At 35.3% G+C, this 14,166-nt stretch overlaps 1 protein-coding gene across 2 annotated transcripts in view; it reads right to left on the bottom strand.

Moving 5' to 3' along the window:
* EXOC6B (exocyst complex component 6B) overlaps window positions 1-14,166 on the bottom strand; it is a 615,941-nt gene that overhangs the window by 209,064 nt on the left and 392,711 nt on the right. For both annotated transcript variants that reach the window (XM_003793416.3, XM_023515268.1), the window contains exon 19: window positions 1,869-2,010. In XM_003793416.3, the coding sequence (XP_003793464.1) occupies window positions 1,869-2,010 (142 nt within the window). The remainder of the gene's footprint in view (window positions 1-1,868; window positions 2,011-14,166) is intronic.

Here is a 14,166-nt window from a genome sequence, read left to right as displayed (position 1 = left end):
AAAAAAAAAAAAAAAAAGCATATTGACAAAATTTTCTAAATATTTGAGAAGTAAACAACACACTTCCAAATAACCCATGGGTCAAAGAAGGAAACACATGAGTAATTTGAAAATATTCAATTGAATAAAAATAAAAACAGGATGTCAAACTTTGTGTATTACAGCTGAATACTTAGAAGATAATTTTTGAAGATAACAATGCTCACAATTAGAAAAGATGAAAACTTCAAATTATCTAAGTTTCTAAAAAAAAAAAAAGTAAATAGAAGAAAGAAAATAATAACAATAAAGGTGTCAGTAAGACATCTGGAAATTAGCCAGGCAAACTTCTCAGGTCTTCTTGTGGTCTCTCCATATAAGCATTATTTGGGTTTCCTCACAGCATAGAAGCCTCAGGATAGCTGGACTGCTTACATAACACTAACAAAGGAGATTAAGGCTGATTCTTCCTTTATGACCTAGCCTCAGAAGTTACAAAGGGCCACCAAGGCCTCATTCTATTGGTTATAATCAACTCACAAACTTGCCCAGCTGCAAGGGGAGGAGTATTAGACATCATTAATAAGGTGGTGTCAGGGTTCCCAAAAAAGATATGGTAAAGAAGATATTGTAGATATCTCTGAACTATGTAATACGCACCACAGGTCTGGGCTGACATATACTGTAATTTTCCCTTAACTTGAAAAACTACCTTTTATATATGTTGCAGTGCAGATCTTCTGGGGAGAAATTCTTTCAACTTTTGTTTATTTAAAAAATGTATTTATTTTACATTTATTTATTGATTGATTAATACAGAGTCTCACTCTATTGCCCTCTGTAAAGTGCAGTGGCATCACAGTTCACAGCAACCTCAAACTCTTGGGCTCAAGCGATTCTCTTACCTCAGCCTCCCAAGTAGTTAGGACTACAGGCACTCTCCACAACACCCGGCTAGTTTTAGAGATAGGGTCTGGCTCTTGCTCAGACTGGTCTGGAACTCATGAGTTCAGACAATCCATCCTCCAAGGCTTCCCAAAGTGCTAGGATTACAGGCATGAGCCAGTGCCACCACGCCTGGCTTTTTACTTTTATTGTTGCAGGATATTTTCACAAGATATAGGTTTTTAGGTGGACAGGTTTTGTTTTCCTTTTAGTACTTCAAAGACATTGTTCTACTGCCTTGTAGTTTATACTGTTTCTGATAAGAAATTGATTGTAGCTTTTACGATTGTGTCCTACTTTCTTTGGCTGCTTTAAAATTCTTAATTGTTTAGTTAGCAATCTAACTACAATGTGCCTCAGTGTGGCTTTGTGTAAAACGTGAAAAACTTTAAGCTACAATCATGCATTATGGCCACCTTATCTTCTAAATTACTGAATAATTATATTAAATGTTCCAAAGCCCCTATCTGCAATTTATAACGTATGCATCATCAGTGAGTCTCTTTTGCCTATTTTTCCTGCTTCTCTTCATGTCAAATTTTAGCTTTGTGCTATAAAATTATGGATGCTATGGTTGAAGATGTGAAATTTTTTTTCTTCCTCTTTAGAGACTTCTGAGTATTGTCAGAAGGCATTTTGACCAATATTTGAATATTGGCAAAGTAACTGTATCTCATCATGTCTTATTTTAATAGATTTTGTTAGGGAAGAGTCAAGAGTAATTCCTGGGGATAACATCCAAAATATGTTCTAAACATGGGTCTAAGCACGAAGGGGTGCTTGAATTAGCTTGATAGTAGACTCTATTTCTAAAGGTCTTACAAGTTATCTCTATCATTTAGGTACTCTCTCTCAGAGTCCTACCAAACTAAAACTTTTCTGTTGTCCACAGAAATGCATATGCAGATAAGACAAACATGCAAAGGAATAGTTTACTATCTTACGTTCACATTCTCTGACATCCAAGTTGAACTGCTGTAATGCTCCCAAGGTAAGCTGTCTTACTTCAGCTTCCAGCAAAAGTTGCATCAAGGATGTGGCTAAATGCTTGCAAGCAGACATACATGCTGTCTGAGCCACCTTTCCCTGAAATACAAGAGTGTAAGGATAAAATTAATGGATATAATGAAATTCCAACAAAAATTAGAATAACTTCTTTTTCAGTTAAGAATTTTCTAAGGTCCTCCCCACCATGATAACCTTGCATTCAGATAATCTTGGAATTAAAGCATCTGATGACAACCATCTTAAATATTAGCTCTATCATCATCAGTCACAATAGCTATTAACACTAACCTGAAATTCACATAGCCCAGCTATTTAGTCTGTAAGCACTTTTCCCCCCTAAATCAACAGTAGATGTATAGAGAGAATATGCTACAGAGAATAATTTCAAAGATTTCTTTCCAAGTATAATTCTTAAAAAGCAAATGTAAACAACACTCCCTAACTTATCTAGAAAGCAGTATTATGATTAACACACATAAAAGAAAAAGAATAATTTTAAGGTAACATTGATTTTAAGAATGATTTTAAAGTACCTTGATTTTTAAGGTAACAAAAGGTACCTTAAAAATATAATTGAAAGGGCAGCACCTGGGGCTCGAGGAGTAGGGTGCCAGCCCTATATACCAGAGGTGGCAGGTTTAAACCCAGCACCAGCCAAAGAATGCAAAAATAAATAAACAAATAGAAATCAACTCTCTGTGTTAAAATATATATATATATATATACACACATATATATGTGATTAAAAGAATAAATTTTGTTTTCTTAGAAAATACTGAGATTTATGAATAAAAACTGTAATATGGATTTTAAAATTAATATTATACTGTCTTCTACAAAGGATTTGAAGCACTTTACATATGGAGAATTACATCTTAGTCTTAAGTCAAATTTACATATCATAAAAGATATACCTACTTTTTCCCAGGTATACAATATATTTCACTTCCATGTTATTTACCATCCATTCTAAAAGACAGGATGATACGTGGTTTTAAATGCCTGTGCTCAACTTAGTAAATTATCCTTTTTTGAAATTATGAAATATTTCAGTCATACAAAAAATATAGAATCATAATGAACACATACAGATCCATTAAATATTATATATACAGTTTAAGTCCATATGTGATCTCCTTAATTATTCTCCTCTCCTTCCCCAGACATGACCATTCGTGATATTCGGTATCCCTTTATATTTTATTTATTTATTTATTTATTTATTTATTTATTTAGAGACAGAGTCTTACTTGTCACCCTCAGTAGAGTGCTATGGCATCACAGCTCACAGCAACCTCAAACTCTTGGGCTTACACAATCCTCTTGCCTCAGTCTTCCAAGTGGCTGGGACTACAGGCACCCACCACAATGTCTGGCTATTTTTGGAGATGGGGGTCTCACTCTGGCTCGGGGTGGTCTCAAACTCACGAGCTCAGGCAATCCACCTGCCTCAGCCTCCCAGAGGGCTGGGATTACAGGCGTGAGCCACTGTGCCCAGCTCCATTTGTACTTTAAAAGGTATTAATATGACAGTATATACCAAGAATATGTATTATATATATATACTGTATTATTGTTCATATTTTGAAATTTTCTATAGTATGATATGTAATATGGCCTTCTGCAACTTTCTTCTCAGTTCAATATTACAAAGGTAAAGACATTTTAATGTAATGCATATAGCTGTAGTTTATTCCTTCAACTGTTTCATGGTATTCCTTTATAAAAATGTACAAATTTATTTGGACATTCTTCTGTAGTTGGAGATTTAGGTTGCTTTCTAAATTTTTTTTTAAATTTGGGTATTACACATAGAGTAAGCCATAGAGTATATGTTATATACTCTACTGAGAATATAAAATATGAAATCATAAAAATGTGAGATTATGAATACAGTGACCCTTTTACATGTTTTTTCATGTTTCAATGAGCCAAAGCCCTTCCACAATAGTAGCAGGCTTTAAATGGAAAAAATATAAATAATAACAGAACAAAATTTTAAACTTGTGTCTTTGAATAATTTGTTTAGGATTATTTCTCAAACCTACCAGGATGTATGGTATCAATACTGAGATTTATAATGCATGCTTATACATATATGAAGAGAAACATATGTAGTAACCAGACTCCCAAATATCTAAAATTTATAAATTTTTACTTATTTGACAAAATCTTATTTTGTAGAATAAGAATAATAAAAAATAACCTATTTTAGTATACATACTAATATGAAGGTCACTATGAAAATTTTGAGACAGACTGTGTTATAGCCCATTACTTCACTTCCAAGAAACACAATTAACAGCATCCTTTCTGATTCACCTGTACAAGATTCTACTTGCTCAGCTTATCAATGTTACTTACTGAGAGGACTTCATTTGTTTCCATTCACACAGATTTTAAGTTTCTTGATTTTTGTATATCTCAAAACTTTCATAATAATACATGTATACTACATATGTTCCTCATCTATATATGTATATGGTTCTGTTTATATTTTCTGATGATCCACACTCTGGATGATTGAAGACAAGAAGTGAGAATGCTTAAGTTAGGGAGCAATTTAGAGACTAAGTGAGAAAGAGGCAGTGGAGGCATAAAGAATCCTAAAGAGAAAAGTCACATTATAAAAGAAATGCACATTATATGGCTCGCTTTCAACTAAACCCACTGGAGACCTTATACAATGTACCTCGAAGGAGCAGTAGGGTTCAACATAATTGTCAGACTATGCCCAGTGTGAATTCCCAAAATGTTCAGATCAAAATATTAAATAGCTTATTAACTTTAATATTAATATGATTAATTGTATGATTGACATATAAACTTGAAAATCAAGATATACATCAATCATAGAGCCAAAGATATACATGTCACATTACTCTGACATTCTGGGTTTAATTATCCTCTGAGTACTTTCCACCCTAATGTCCCTCTAGCTGATTCTTTAATACCAAACTAAAAAGCTTCTGCACAGCCACTAACACAGTAAGTAAAACAAACAGACAGCCCTCAGAATGGGAGAAAATATTTGCAGGTTATGTCTCCAACAAAGTTTTAATAACCAGAATCCACAGAGAACTCAAATGTATTAGTAAGAAAAGAACAAGTGAGCCCATCTCAGGGTGGGCAAGGGACTTGAAGAGAAACTTCTCTGAAGAAGACAGGTGTATGGTGTACAAAAATGCTCATAATCCTTAATCATCAGAGAAATGCAAATCAAAACTACTTTGAGATATCATCTAACTCCAGTAAGATTAGCCCACATCACAAAATCCCCAAACCAGAGATGTTGGCGTGGAAGTGGACAAAAGGGAACACTTCTACACTGCTGGTGGGAATGCAAACTAATACGTTCCTTTTGGAAAGATGTTTGGAGAACACTTAGGGTTCTAAAAATAGACCTACCATTCAATCCTACAATTCCTCTACTAGGTATATATCCAGAAGACCAAAAATCACATTATAACAAAGATACTTGTTCCAGAATGTTTATTGTAGCCCAATTCATAATTGCTAAGTCATGGAAGAAGCTCAAGTACCCACTGACCCATGAATGGATCAGTAAGTTGTGGTATATGTACACCGTGGAATATTATGCAGCCTTAAAGAAAGATAGCGACTTTACGTCTTTCATATTCACATGGATGGAACTGGAACATATTCTTCTTAGCAAAGTATCTGAAGAATGGAAGAAAAAGTATCCAGTGTACTAAGCCCTACTATGAAACCAATTCATATAACCCAATTATAGGCCAAGATGAAGGAGAAAGGGGTGAGAAAGAGGAGGGGAGAGGGGAGGATGGGTAGAGGGAGGGTATTTGGTGGGAATACACCTACAGTGCATCTTATAAGGGTACATGTGAAATTTACTAAGTGTAGAATATAAATGTCTTAGCACAATAACTAAGAAAATGCAGTGAAGGCTCTGTTAACCAGTTTGATAAAAATATCTAAAATTGTATATAAAACCAGCACATTGTACTCCATGATTACATTAAGGCATACAGCTATGATTTAATAAAAATAAATAAATAAATAAAAATAAAAAATAAATCACACGACAGGCCTTCCCTGTCTCTAGCCCTCTGCCAGAGGGCTGGTGGGTCTCTGCTCTTACCCAGGCACTTGCCTTTTGTGCTGGTCTTCTACTCCTGGCCTTGTTGGCTCTTGGCGTCTCCTAGTGCTTCACTGTGTCCCCAGAGTGATGTTTATGGGCAGGATACCCCAACCAGTGGTTGCTGGAGTCCTCTCTCCCCTGTCTCACTGCAAGTGGTGGTAAGGAGAAGTCTCTACTCTGCCATCTTGCTCTACCTGTCTGTTATTAATCTTCTTCATAACCTTCATACTGTTTTCTATAATGGCTATATTAATTAACATTCCCACCAATGGTGTACAAGAGTTTCCTTTGCCCATGTTCTTTCCAATACTTGTTATATTTTATTTGTGTTAATAGCCATTCTAACATGTGCAAGATGATATCTCATTGTTATTTTAATTTTCATTTCTCTGATGACTTCATTATGTAAAACATTTTTTCATGTGCCTATTTGCCATTTATATGTCTTCTCTTGAGAACTGTCTATTTATATTTTTGCCCATATTTAAATTGGGTTATATGTTTTCTTGCTATTGAATTGTTTGAATTCCTCATATATTTGGACATAAACCCCTTAGGAGATATATGGTGTGCAGACATATTCTCCCATTCCATAAATTGCTCCTTCCCTCTATTGATTGGTTTTCTTGCTCTGCAGAAGCTTTTTAGTTTGATATCTTCCCATTTATCTAACTTTTCCACTTTTGCCTATGCTCTTGAGATCATGTTCAAAAATTATAGTCCAGGCTAATGTCATAGAGATTCTCCCCCATATTTTTTCTAATAGTTTCACAATTCCAGTTCTACTTTAATCCATTTTGAATTGGTTTTTATATATAGTGTAAGATGAAGGATTGATTTCATTATTATACATGTGGATATCCAGTTTCCTGGCATCAGTTTTGGAAGAGTCTTTTCTCCCATTGTGTGTTTTTGGCATCTTTGTCAAAAATCCTTTGAAATGCATGGAGTTTTTGCTGGGCCGTCTGTTCTGTGCCATTGGTCTATGTGTCTATTTTTATTTCAATACCATACTGTTTTGATTACTATAGCTTAGTAGTACATTTTGAAGTCAGATGGTATTATGCCTCCAGCTTTGGAGTTTTATTTGTTTAAGATTGCTTTGGCTATTTGGGGTCATTTGTAGTTTCATAGGAATTTTACCATTATTTTATTCAATTTCAGTGAGAACTCATCAGAATTTTGGTTAGGATTTCATGTGATTAGTAGATTGGGGGTAGTATGGACATTTTAATAATATTAATTCTTTCATTCTATGGACATATGATATATTTCCATTTATTTGTGTCTTCCTAAATTTCTTTCAGGCTGGGCACAGTGGCTCATGCCTGTAATCCTAGCACTCTGGGAGGCTGAAGTGGGTATATTGCTTGAGCTCATGAGTTAGAAACCCACATGAGCAAGAGCAAGACCCTATCTGTACTAAAAATAGAAAAACTAGCTGGGTAGGCACCTGTGGTCCCAGCTACTTTAGGGACTGAGGGAATGGGATCACTTGATCCTAAAAATTTGAGGTTGCTGTGTGCTCTGTCGCCACAGCACTCTACTCAGGGCAACAGAGTTAGACTCTATCTCACAAAAAAACAAAAAACCTCAAAACATTTCATTCAATAATATGTTGTACTTTTTCATGTAGTTGTATTTCAGATATTTTACCTGTTTGGCTAAATTTATTCCTATTTTTGGTAGAATCTTTTGAGTTTTCTACATATAAGATCACATCTTATGCAAACAGAAACATTTTAACTTCTTCCTTTTCTATTTGAATGCCTTTTATTTCTATGTCTTGCCTAATTCTTTTGGCAAGTACTTCCAAAACTATGTTGAATAGAAATGGCAAGAGTAGATACCCTTTTCCAGATTTTAAAGGGAGAGCTTTTAGCTGTTCTCCTTTTAGGATGATGTTTGTTATGGGTTTGTTATATATAGCTTTTAATTCTTTTCCTGATCCATTTTATTCTATTTCTTTCCTTATGCTGTTTATGACAGAGCCTCACTGAGATGTCACGGCATTGGTTTGGCTCAAGGAGACCTTAAGCCCTTGGTCTACAGTGTCCTTCTAGCTTTGGCCTTTGGATAGACAACATTGGGATCAGTGCCCATTGCTCAGTGGTTAGGGGCTGGCCACATACACCAGGGCTGGCAGGTTCATAACTGGCCCAGGCTTACTTAACAACAATAATAACAACAAAAATATAGCTTGCTGTTACAGTGGGTGCCTATAGTCCCAGCTACTTGGGAGGCTGAGGCAAGAGAACCACTTAAACCCAAAAGTTTGAGGTTGCTGTGAGCTGTGATGTCATGGCACTCTACCAAGGGTGACAGCTTGAGACTCTGTCTCAAAAAAATAAAGAATAAAAAAAAGAAAGAAAAAGACAGCATTGGTATTTGCTCACTGCAACACAGTGTTGACTTTTTTTCTACATTTGACAGAGATGGGGTCTTTTCCTCAGCCTGGTAAGAAGCTCTTAACCTTGAGGGACCCACCCAGTCTGGGCCCCAGAGTCCTGGAACTGTGGATATGGATCAAAACACCCAGCAGAAAACTACTATTTCTCCTGTCCCTTTTCTGTCATTCTTCTCTCTTTTTAATCAAGTTTTGTCTTTTCACCCTGCCATTTTTCTTCTTTCTTTACCTTTTTCTTTCTTTTCTCCCTTTTTGCCCTTTACACTTCTATTCTTTTTGGCCCTTCACCAAAAGGACACTTCAACACCTAAGGACAAAGACAAGATAAGTTAAAGGGAAAGAGAAAGGGAAAGGGACAAGTAGGGAAAGTAGGTGAACAAGGAGGAAACACACAGAGGAAGAACTAACAGAAAAATTCTCGCAACATGAAAGACCAGAACATATCACCCCTCACCAAGGGATGATGAAGTAGTTACTGCAGAGGATTCTACCTATAAAGAAATTACAGAAATAACAGAAAGGAAATTTAAAATGTAGATGGCCAGAACAATGAAGGGAATTCAAGGAAAAATGGAAAATAAACAAAAATGAAATCCAAACTGACCCAAACAATGAATGAAAGATATAAAGAAATGGTAAAGGGTATATCTGAGCTTAAGGAATTGAAGGAGTCAACCAGAGAACTTATAGATGCAGTAGAAAGTATTAATAACAGATTAGTCCATGGAGAAGAATCTCACCACTAGAAGATAAGGTTTTTAAGCTATCCCAGCCATTTAAAGAGGCAGAAAAGAAAAGAGAAACAGCACAGTGACAGCTTAGAGAATTATGAGACTTCTCAAAATGTTCAAACTTATGAAATATAGGTATCCATGAAGGGGAACAAGAATGACTCAAAGTAATAGAAGCCCTACTGGAGGATAACATAAATGAAAAATTCCCAAGCATCAACAAAGATTCCAACACACTCCTTTCAGAGGGATATTGAACCCAGGGTTGTCTCAACACAAACAAAGAATCTCCAAGACATACTGGAGATTGTTCCAAAGTCAAAACAAAAGAGAACATTTTCCAAGCAGCCAGGAATAAGTGCCAATTGACCAACAGGGGCAGATCCATCAGGGTGACAGCAGACTATGTAGCTGAAACTTTTAAAGCCAGAAGACAGTGGTCATTTATCCTTAACCTTTTAAAGAAAACAATTTTCAGAATTGTGTATCCTGATAAACTAAGCTTCAAGATCAATGGAGAAATCAAATCTTTTACTGACATGCAAACATTGAAGAAATTTGCTACAAGACCAGCTCTGCAGGAAATAACCAGACCTGTTCTCCACACTGACAAACATAATGGACCACCAGCAAAGTAAACACCCAGAAACTAAAGGACAAAAGCTTCCATAAAAGCTGGAAGCAAACTCAAGGAATGGACTTTTGCAAAAAAAAAAAAATGAATAGAACTCTATCACACATCAATTCTCTCAATAAATGTAAATTAATTAAATTCCCCACTGAATAGGCACAGGCTGACTGATTGGACCAAAAACAACAACAACAAAATACAAGCCATTTATATGCTGTCTCCAAGAAACACATGTAATCTCAATCAACAAAACAAGAGTCAGGGTGAAGTATTAGAAAACAATATTTCAGGCAAATGGAAATCATAAGAAAGGATGAGATGCCATCTTATTTTCAGATACAAGTGAATTTAAAGTAACTGAATTTAAGAAAGACAAAGCTGATCAAGAGAACAACACAACAAGAGAACATTTAATTCTAAATATTTAGACAGCCAACTTAAACACTCCCAGATTTATGAAACAGATCTTAATGGGTCTGAACAATATGATTTCCGATAACACCATAATAGCTGTAGAATTTAACATCCCTTTGACAGAAATTAAGAGATCCTCTAAAAAGAAACCAAACAAAGAAACAGGGTCTTAAATGCAACCCTAGAATTTAATTAGACATACCCAAAACATAGTATCCCAAAGCTAATCAACACATGCCCTTCTCATCAGCCCATGGGTCACACTCCAAAATAGATCATATCCTAGGACACAAATCAAACCAAAACAAAATTAAAAGAACTGAAATAATGTCTTGTATATTTTCAGACCAAAAGGCAATAATGGTGAACTCAACTCCAACAAAAATTTTCATCCCAACAGAAAAGCATGAAAATTAAACAAACTTATGCTGAATGACAGTTGGGTCAAGGGGTAAATAAAGGAGGAAATTATTAAATACTTTAACTATAACAAAAATGAAGCTACAAAACCCTGTGGGATACTGCAAAAGTAGTACTAAAGGAAAATTTATCACATTAGATGTGTACACCCATAAAACAGAATGAGAACACATCAACAACCTAATGAATTATCTCAAGGAAATGGAAAAGGAAGAGTAATCCAATCCCAAACCTACCAGAAGAAAAGAACTAACCAAAATTAAATAAGAAATGAAATTGAAAACAAAAGAATCATTCAGAAAATTAATGAACCAAAAAGTTGGTTCTTTGAGAAGATAAACTAAATCCATAAGCCTTTGGCCAAACTAACCCGAAACAGAAAAGTAAAATCTCTAATAACTTCAATCAGAAATGGAAAAGGGAAAATAACAACAGATACTACAAAGATACAAAAGATTATCTCTGACCACTACAAAAAACTGTATGTCCAGAAATATGACAATTTGGAGGAAATAAACTAATACCTAGAACCATACCATATCTCTAGAACTTAACCAGGAAGAAACAGATCTCTTAAACAGACTAATATAAAGCACAGAAATTGAAGAAACAATAAAAAAACTTCCAACAATAAAAGCTCTAGACCAGATGGCTTCACACAAGAGTTCTATCAAAACTTCAAAGAAGATCTAGTAGCTATACTGCAGAACCTATTGCAAAACATTAAGAAGGAAGGAACTTTGTTCAATGAGTTCTATGAAGCAACCATCACACTGATACAAAAACCAGGAAAGGACCCAACTAAACAGGAGAAGTACAGATAAATTTCACTAATGAATATTGAAGCAAAAATAATCTTAATAAAATCTTAGTAAATAGATTACGGCTACATATTAAAAAAATTACACATCATGATCAAGCAGGCTTCATCCTGAGGACCCAAGGCTGGTTTATCATACACAAATCCATAAATGTAATTCACCATATCAATAGAAGAAAAGCAAAGACTACATGATCTTCTCAATAGATGCAGAAAAAGTACTTGACAAAATTCAGCATCATATTCTAACAAGAGCATTGAAGAAAACAAGCATAGGTGACACATTTCTTAAGCTGACTGAAGCCATCTATGACAAATTAACAGCCAATAACAAACTGAATGGAGTAAACCTGAAAGCTTTTCCACTTAGAACTAGAACAAGAGGAGGACGTTCTCTATCACTACTATTATTCAACATAGTTCTGAAAGTTCTAGCCAATACAATTAGGCAAGAGAAGGATATAAAGGGGGCAGAGAAAGTCAAACACTCACTCTTTGCTGATGATATGATCGTATATTTAGAGATCCCCAGAGACTCAACCACAAGACTCCTGGAAGTGAACAAGAAATACACGAACGTCTCAGGGTATAAAATTAGTGTACACAAATCCATATAGCTTTTGTATGTAACAATAATAGCCAAGTTGAGAGACAAATCAAGGACTCAATTCCATTTATAGTAGCTTCAACAAAAAAGAAACATCTAGAAATACAACTAACAAATAAGGTGAAGGATCTTTACAAAGAGAATTATGAAACCCTAAAAAAAGAAATAGCAGAAGACATTAACAAAAGGAAGAACATACTCATGGCTGGGAATAATCAATATTGTTAAAATGTCTATACTATCCAAAGTAATCAACAGATTCAATGCAAGTCCCATTAAAATACCTACATCAAGCTTGGTGCCTGTAGCTCAAGCGGCTAAGGTACCAGCCACATACACTTAAGCTGGTGGGTTCAAATCCAGCCTGGGCCTGCCAAATAACAATGATGGCTGCAACCAAAAAATAGCCAGGCGTTGTGGTGGGCGCCTGTGGTCCCAGGTACTTGGGAAGCAGAGGCAGGAGAATCACTTGAGCCCAGCAGTTGGAGGTTGCTGTGAGCTGTGATACCACAGCATTCTACCCAGGGCGACAGCTTGAGGCTCTGTCTAAATAAATAAATAAATAAAATACTACATTATACTTTGAATAACTGTAAGAAATGGTTCTCTGTTTTTGTATGAAACCGGAAAAAAAATGCATATAGCCAAGGCAATTTTTAGTAAAAAAAAAAAAAAAAGAGAGAGAGAGAGAGAAAAAGCCAGCGGCATTACTCTCCCAGATTTCAGGTTAGATTATAAGTCCACAGTGAAAAAAAACAGCATGTTATTGGCACAAAACCAGAGACACAGACATATGGAACAGAATAGAAAACAAAGAGATTAAACCAGTTTCTCATTGCCATCTGAGCATACACTGGGGAAAAAAAATCTTTATTCAATAAATGGTGCTGGAAGAAATGGATAACCACATGTAAAAGACTGAAACTGGATCCACAACTTAGAAAAACTGACTCATGATGGATAAAAGATTTATATCTAAGACATGACATGATAAAAATCCTAGAAGAAAGTGTGAGAAAAACTCTTAAGGATGTTGGCCTGGGGAAAGATTTTATGACAAAGACTTCAGCAATCATCACAACAACAAAAAAACCAAATGAATGGGACTTATTAAGCTAAAAAACTTCTGCATAGCTAAGAACAGAACAATTAAATCAGACAACCTTCAAAATGGGAAAAGATATTTACATGTTATAAATCTGACAAAGGGTTGATAACTAGAATCTACAGAGAATTCAAAGTAATCAACAACGAAAGAACAAACAATCCATCTATCACTGGGCAAGAGACATAAACAGAACCTTCTTTGAGGAAAACAGGCAAATGGCTAACAAACATATGAAAATATGCTCATAACCCCTAATCATCAGAGAAATTCAAATCAAAACTACCTTGAGATATCACCTAACCCCAGTTAAGAATAGCCCATATCACAAAGTCTCAAAGGTGCAGATACTTGTGCAAAGATGGGAACACTTTTATACTGTTGGTGGGATGGCAAACTAATATACTCTTTTTGAAAAGAAGTATGGAGACGCCTCAAAGAACTGAAAATAGATCTTCCATTTGATCCTTCAATTCCATTACTAGGCATTTACCCAGAAGAAAAATAAATCATTTTATCATAAGGAAATTTGCAATACAATGTTTATCGCAGCTCAATTTATAATTGCTAAGATATGGAAACAACCTAAATGCCCATCAACCCAGGAATGAATTAATAAACTGTAGTATATTTTTACCATGAACTACTATTCAGCCATAATAAAAGATGGGGACTTTACATCTTTTGTACTAACCTGAATATAGTTGAAATACAACTCTTAACTTCTTAGTAAAGTATCACAAGAAATGGAAAAGCAAATATCCAGTGTACTGAATACTAATATGAAGCCAGTAGAGGATCTAATACATGCCCCCATAAAAGAAAAACTCAATTCAATTCAAGCTGGGAGGAGGGGTAGGAGGGAGGGGGATGAGTGGAGGAGGAAGAGAGGTTGGTGTTCTCCTACTTAACAGGCACAATGTAAGGGTGTATGGCACACCTCTTAGGCACAAGACACAACTACAGTAGGGACTCTACC

The sequence above is a fragment of the Otolemur garnettii genome, unplaced genomic scaffold (genome assembly GCF_000181295.1).
Source record: "Otolemur garnettii isolate 467f Iridium unplaced genomic scaffold, OtoGar3 scaffold00068, whole genome shotgun sequence".
NCBI lineage: Eukaryota > Metazoa > Chordata > Mammalia > Primates > Galagidae > Otolemur > Otolemur garnettii.
The sequence above is the reverse complement of the archived record's forward strand: the minus strand, read 5'-3'. Positions and strand labels throughout refer to the sequence as shown.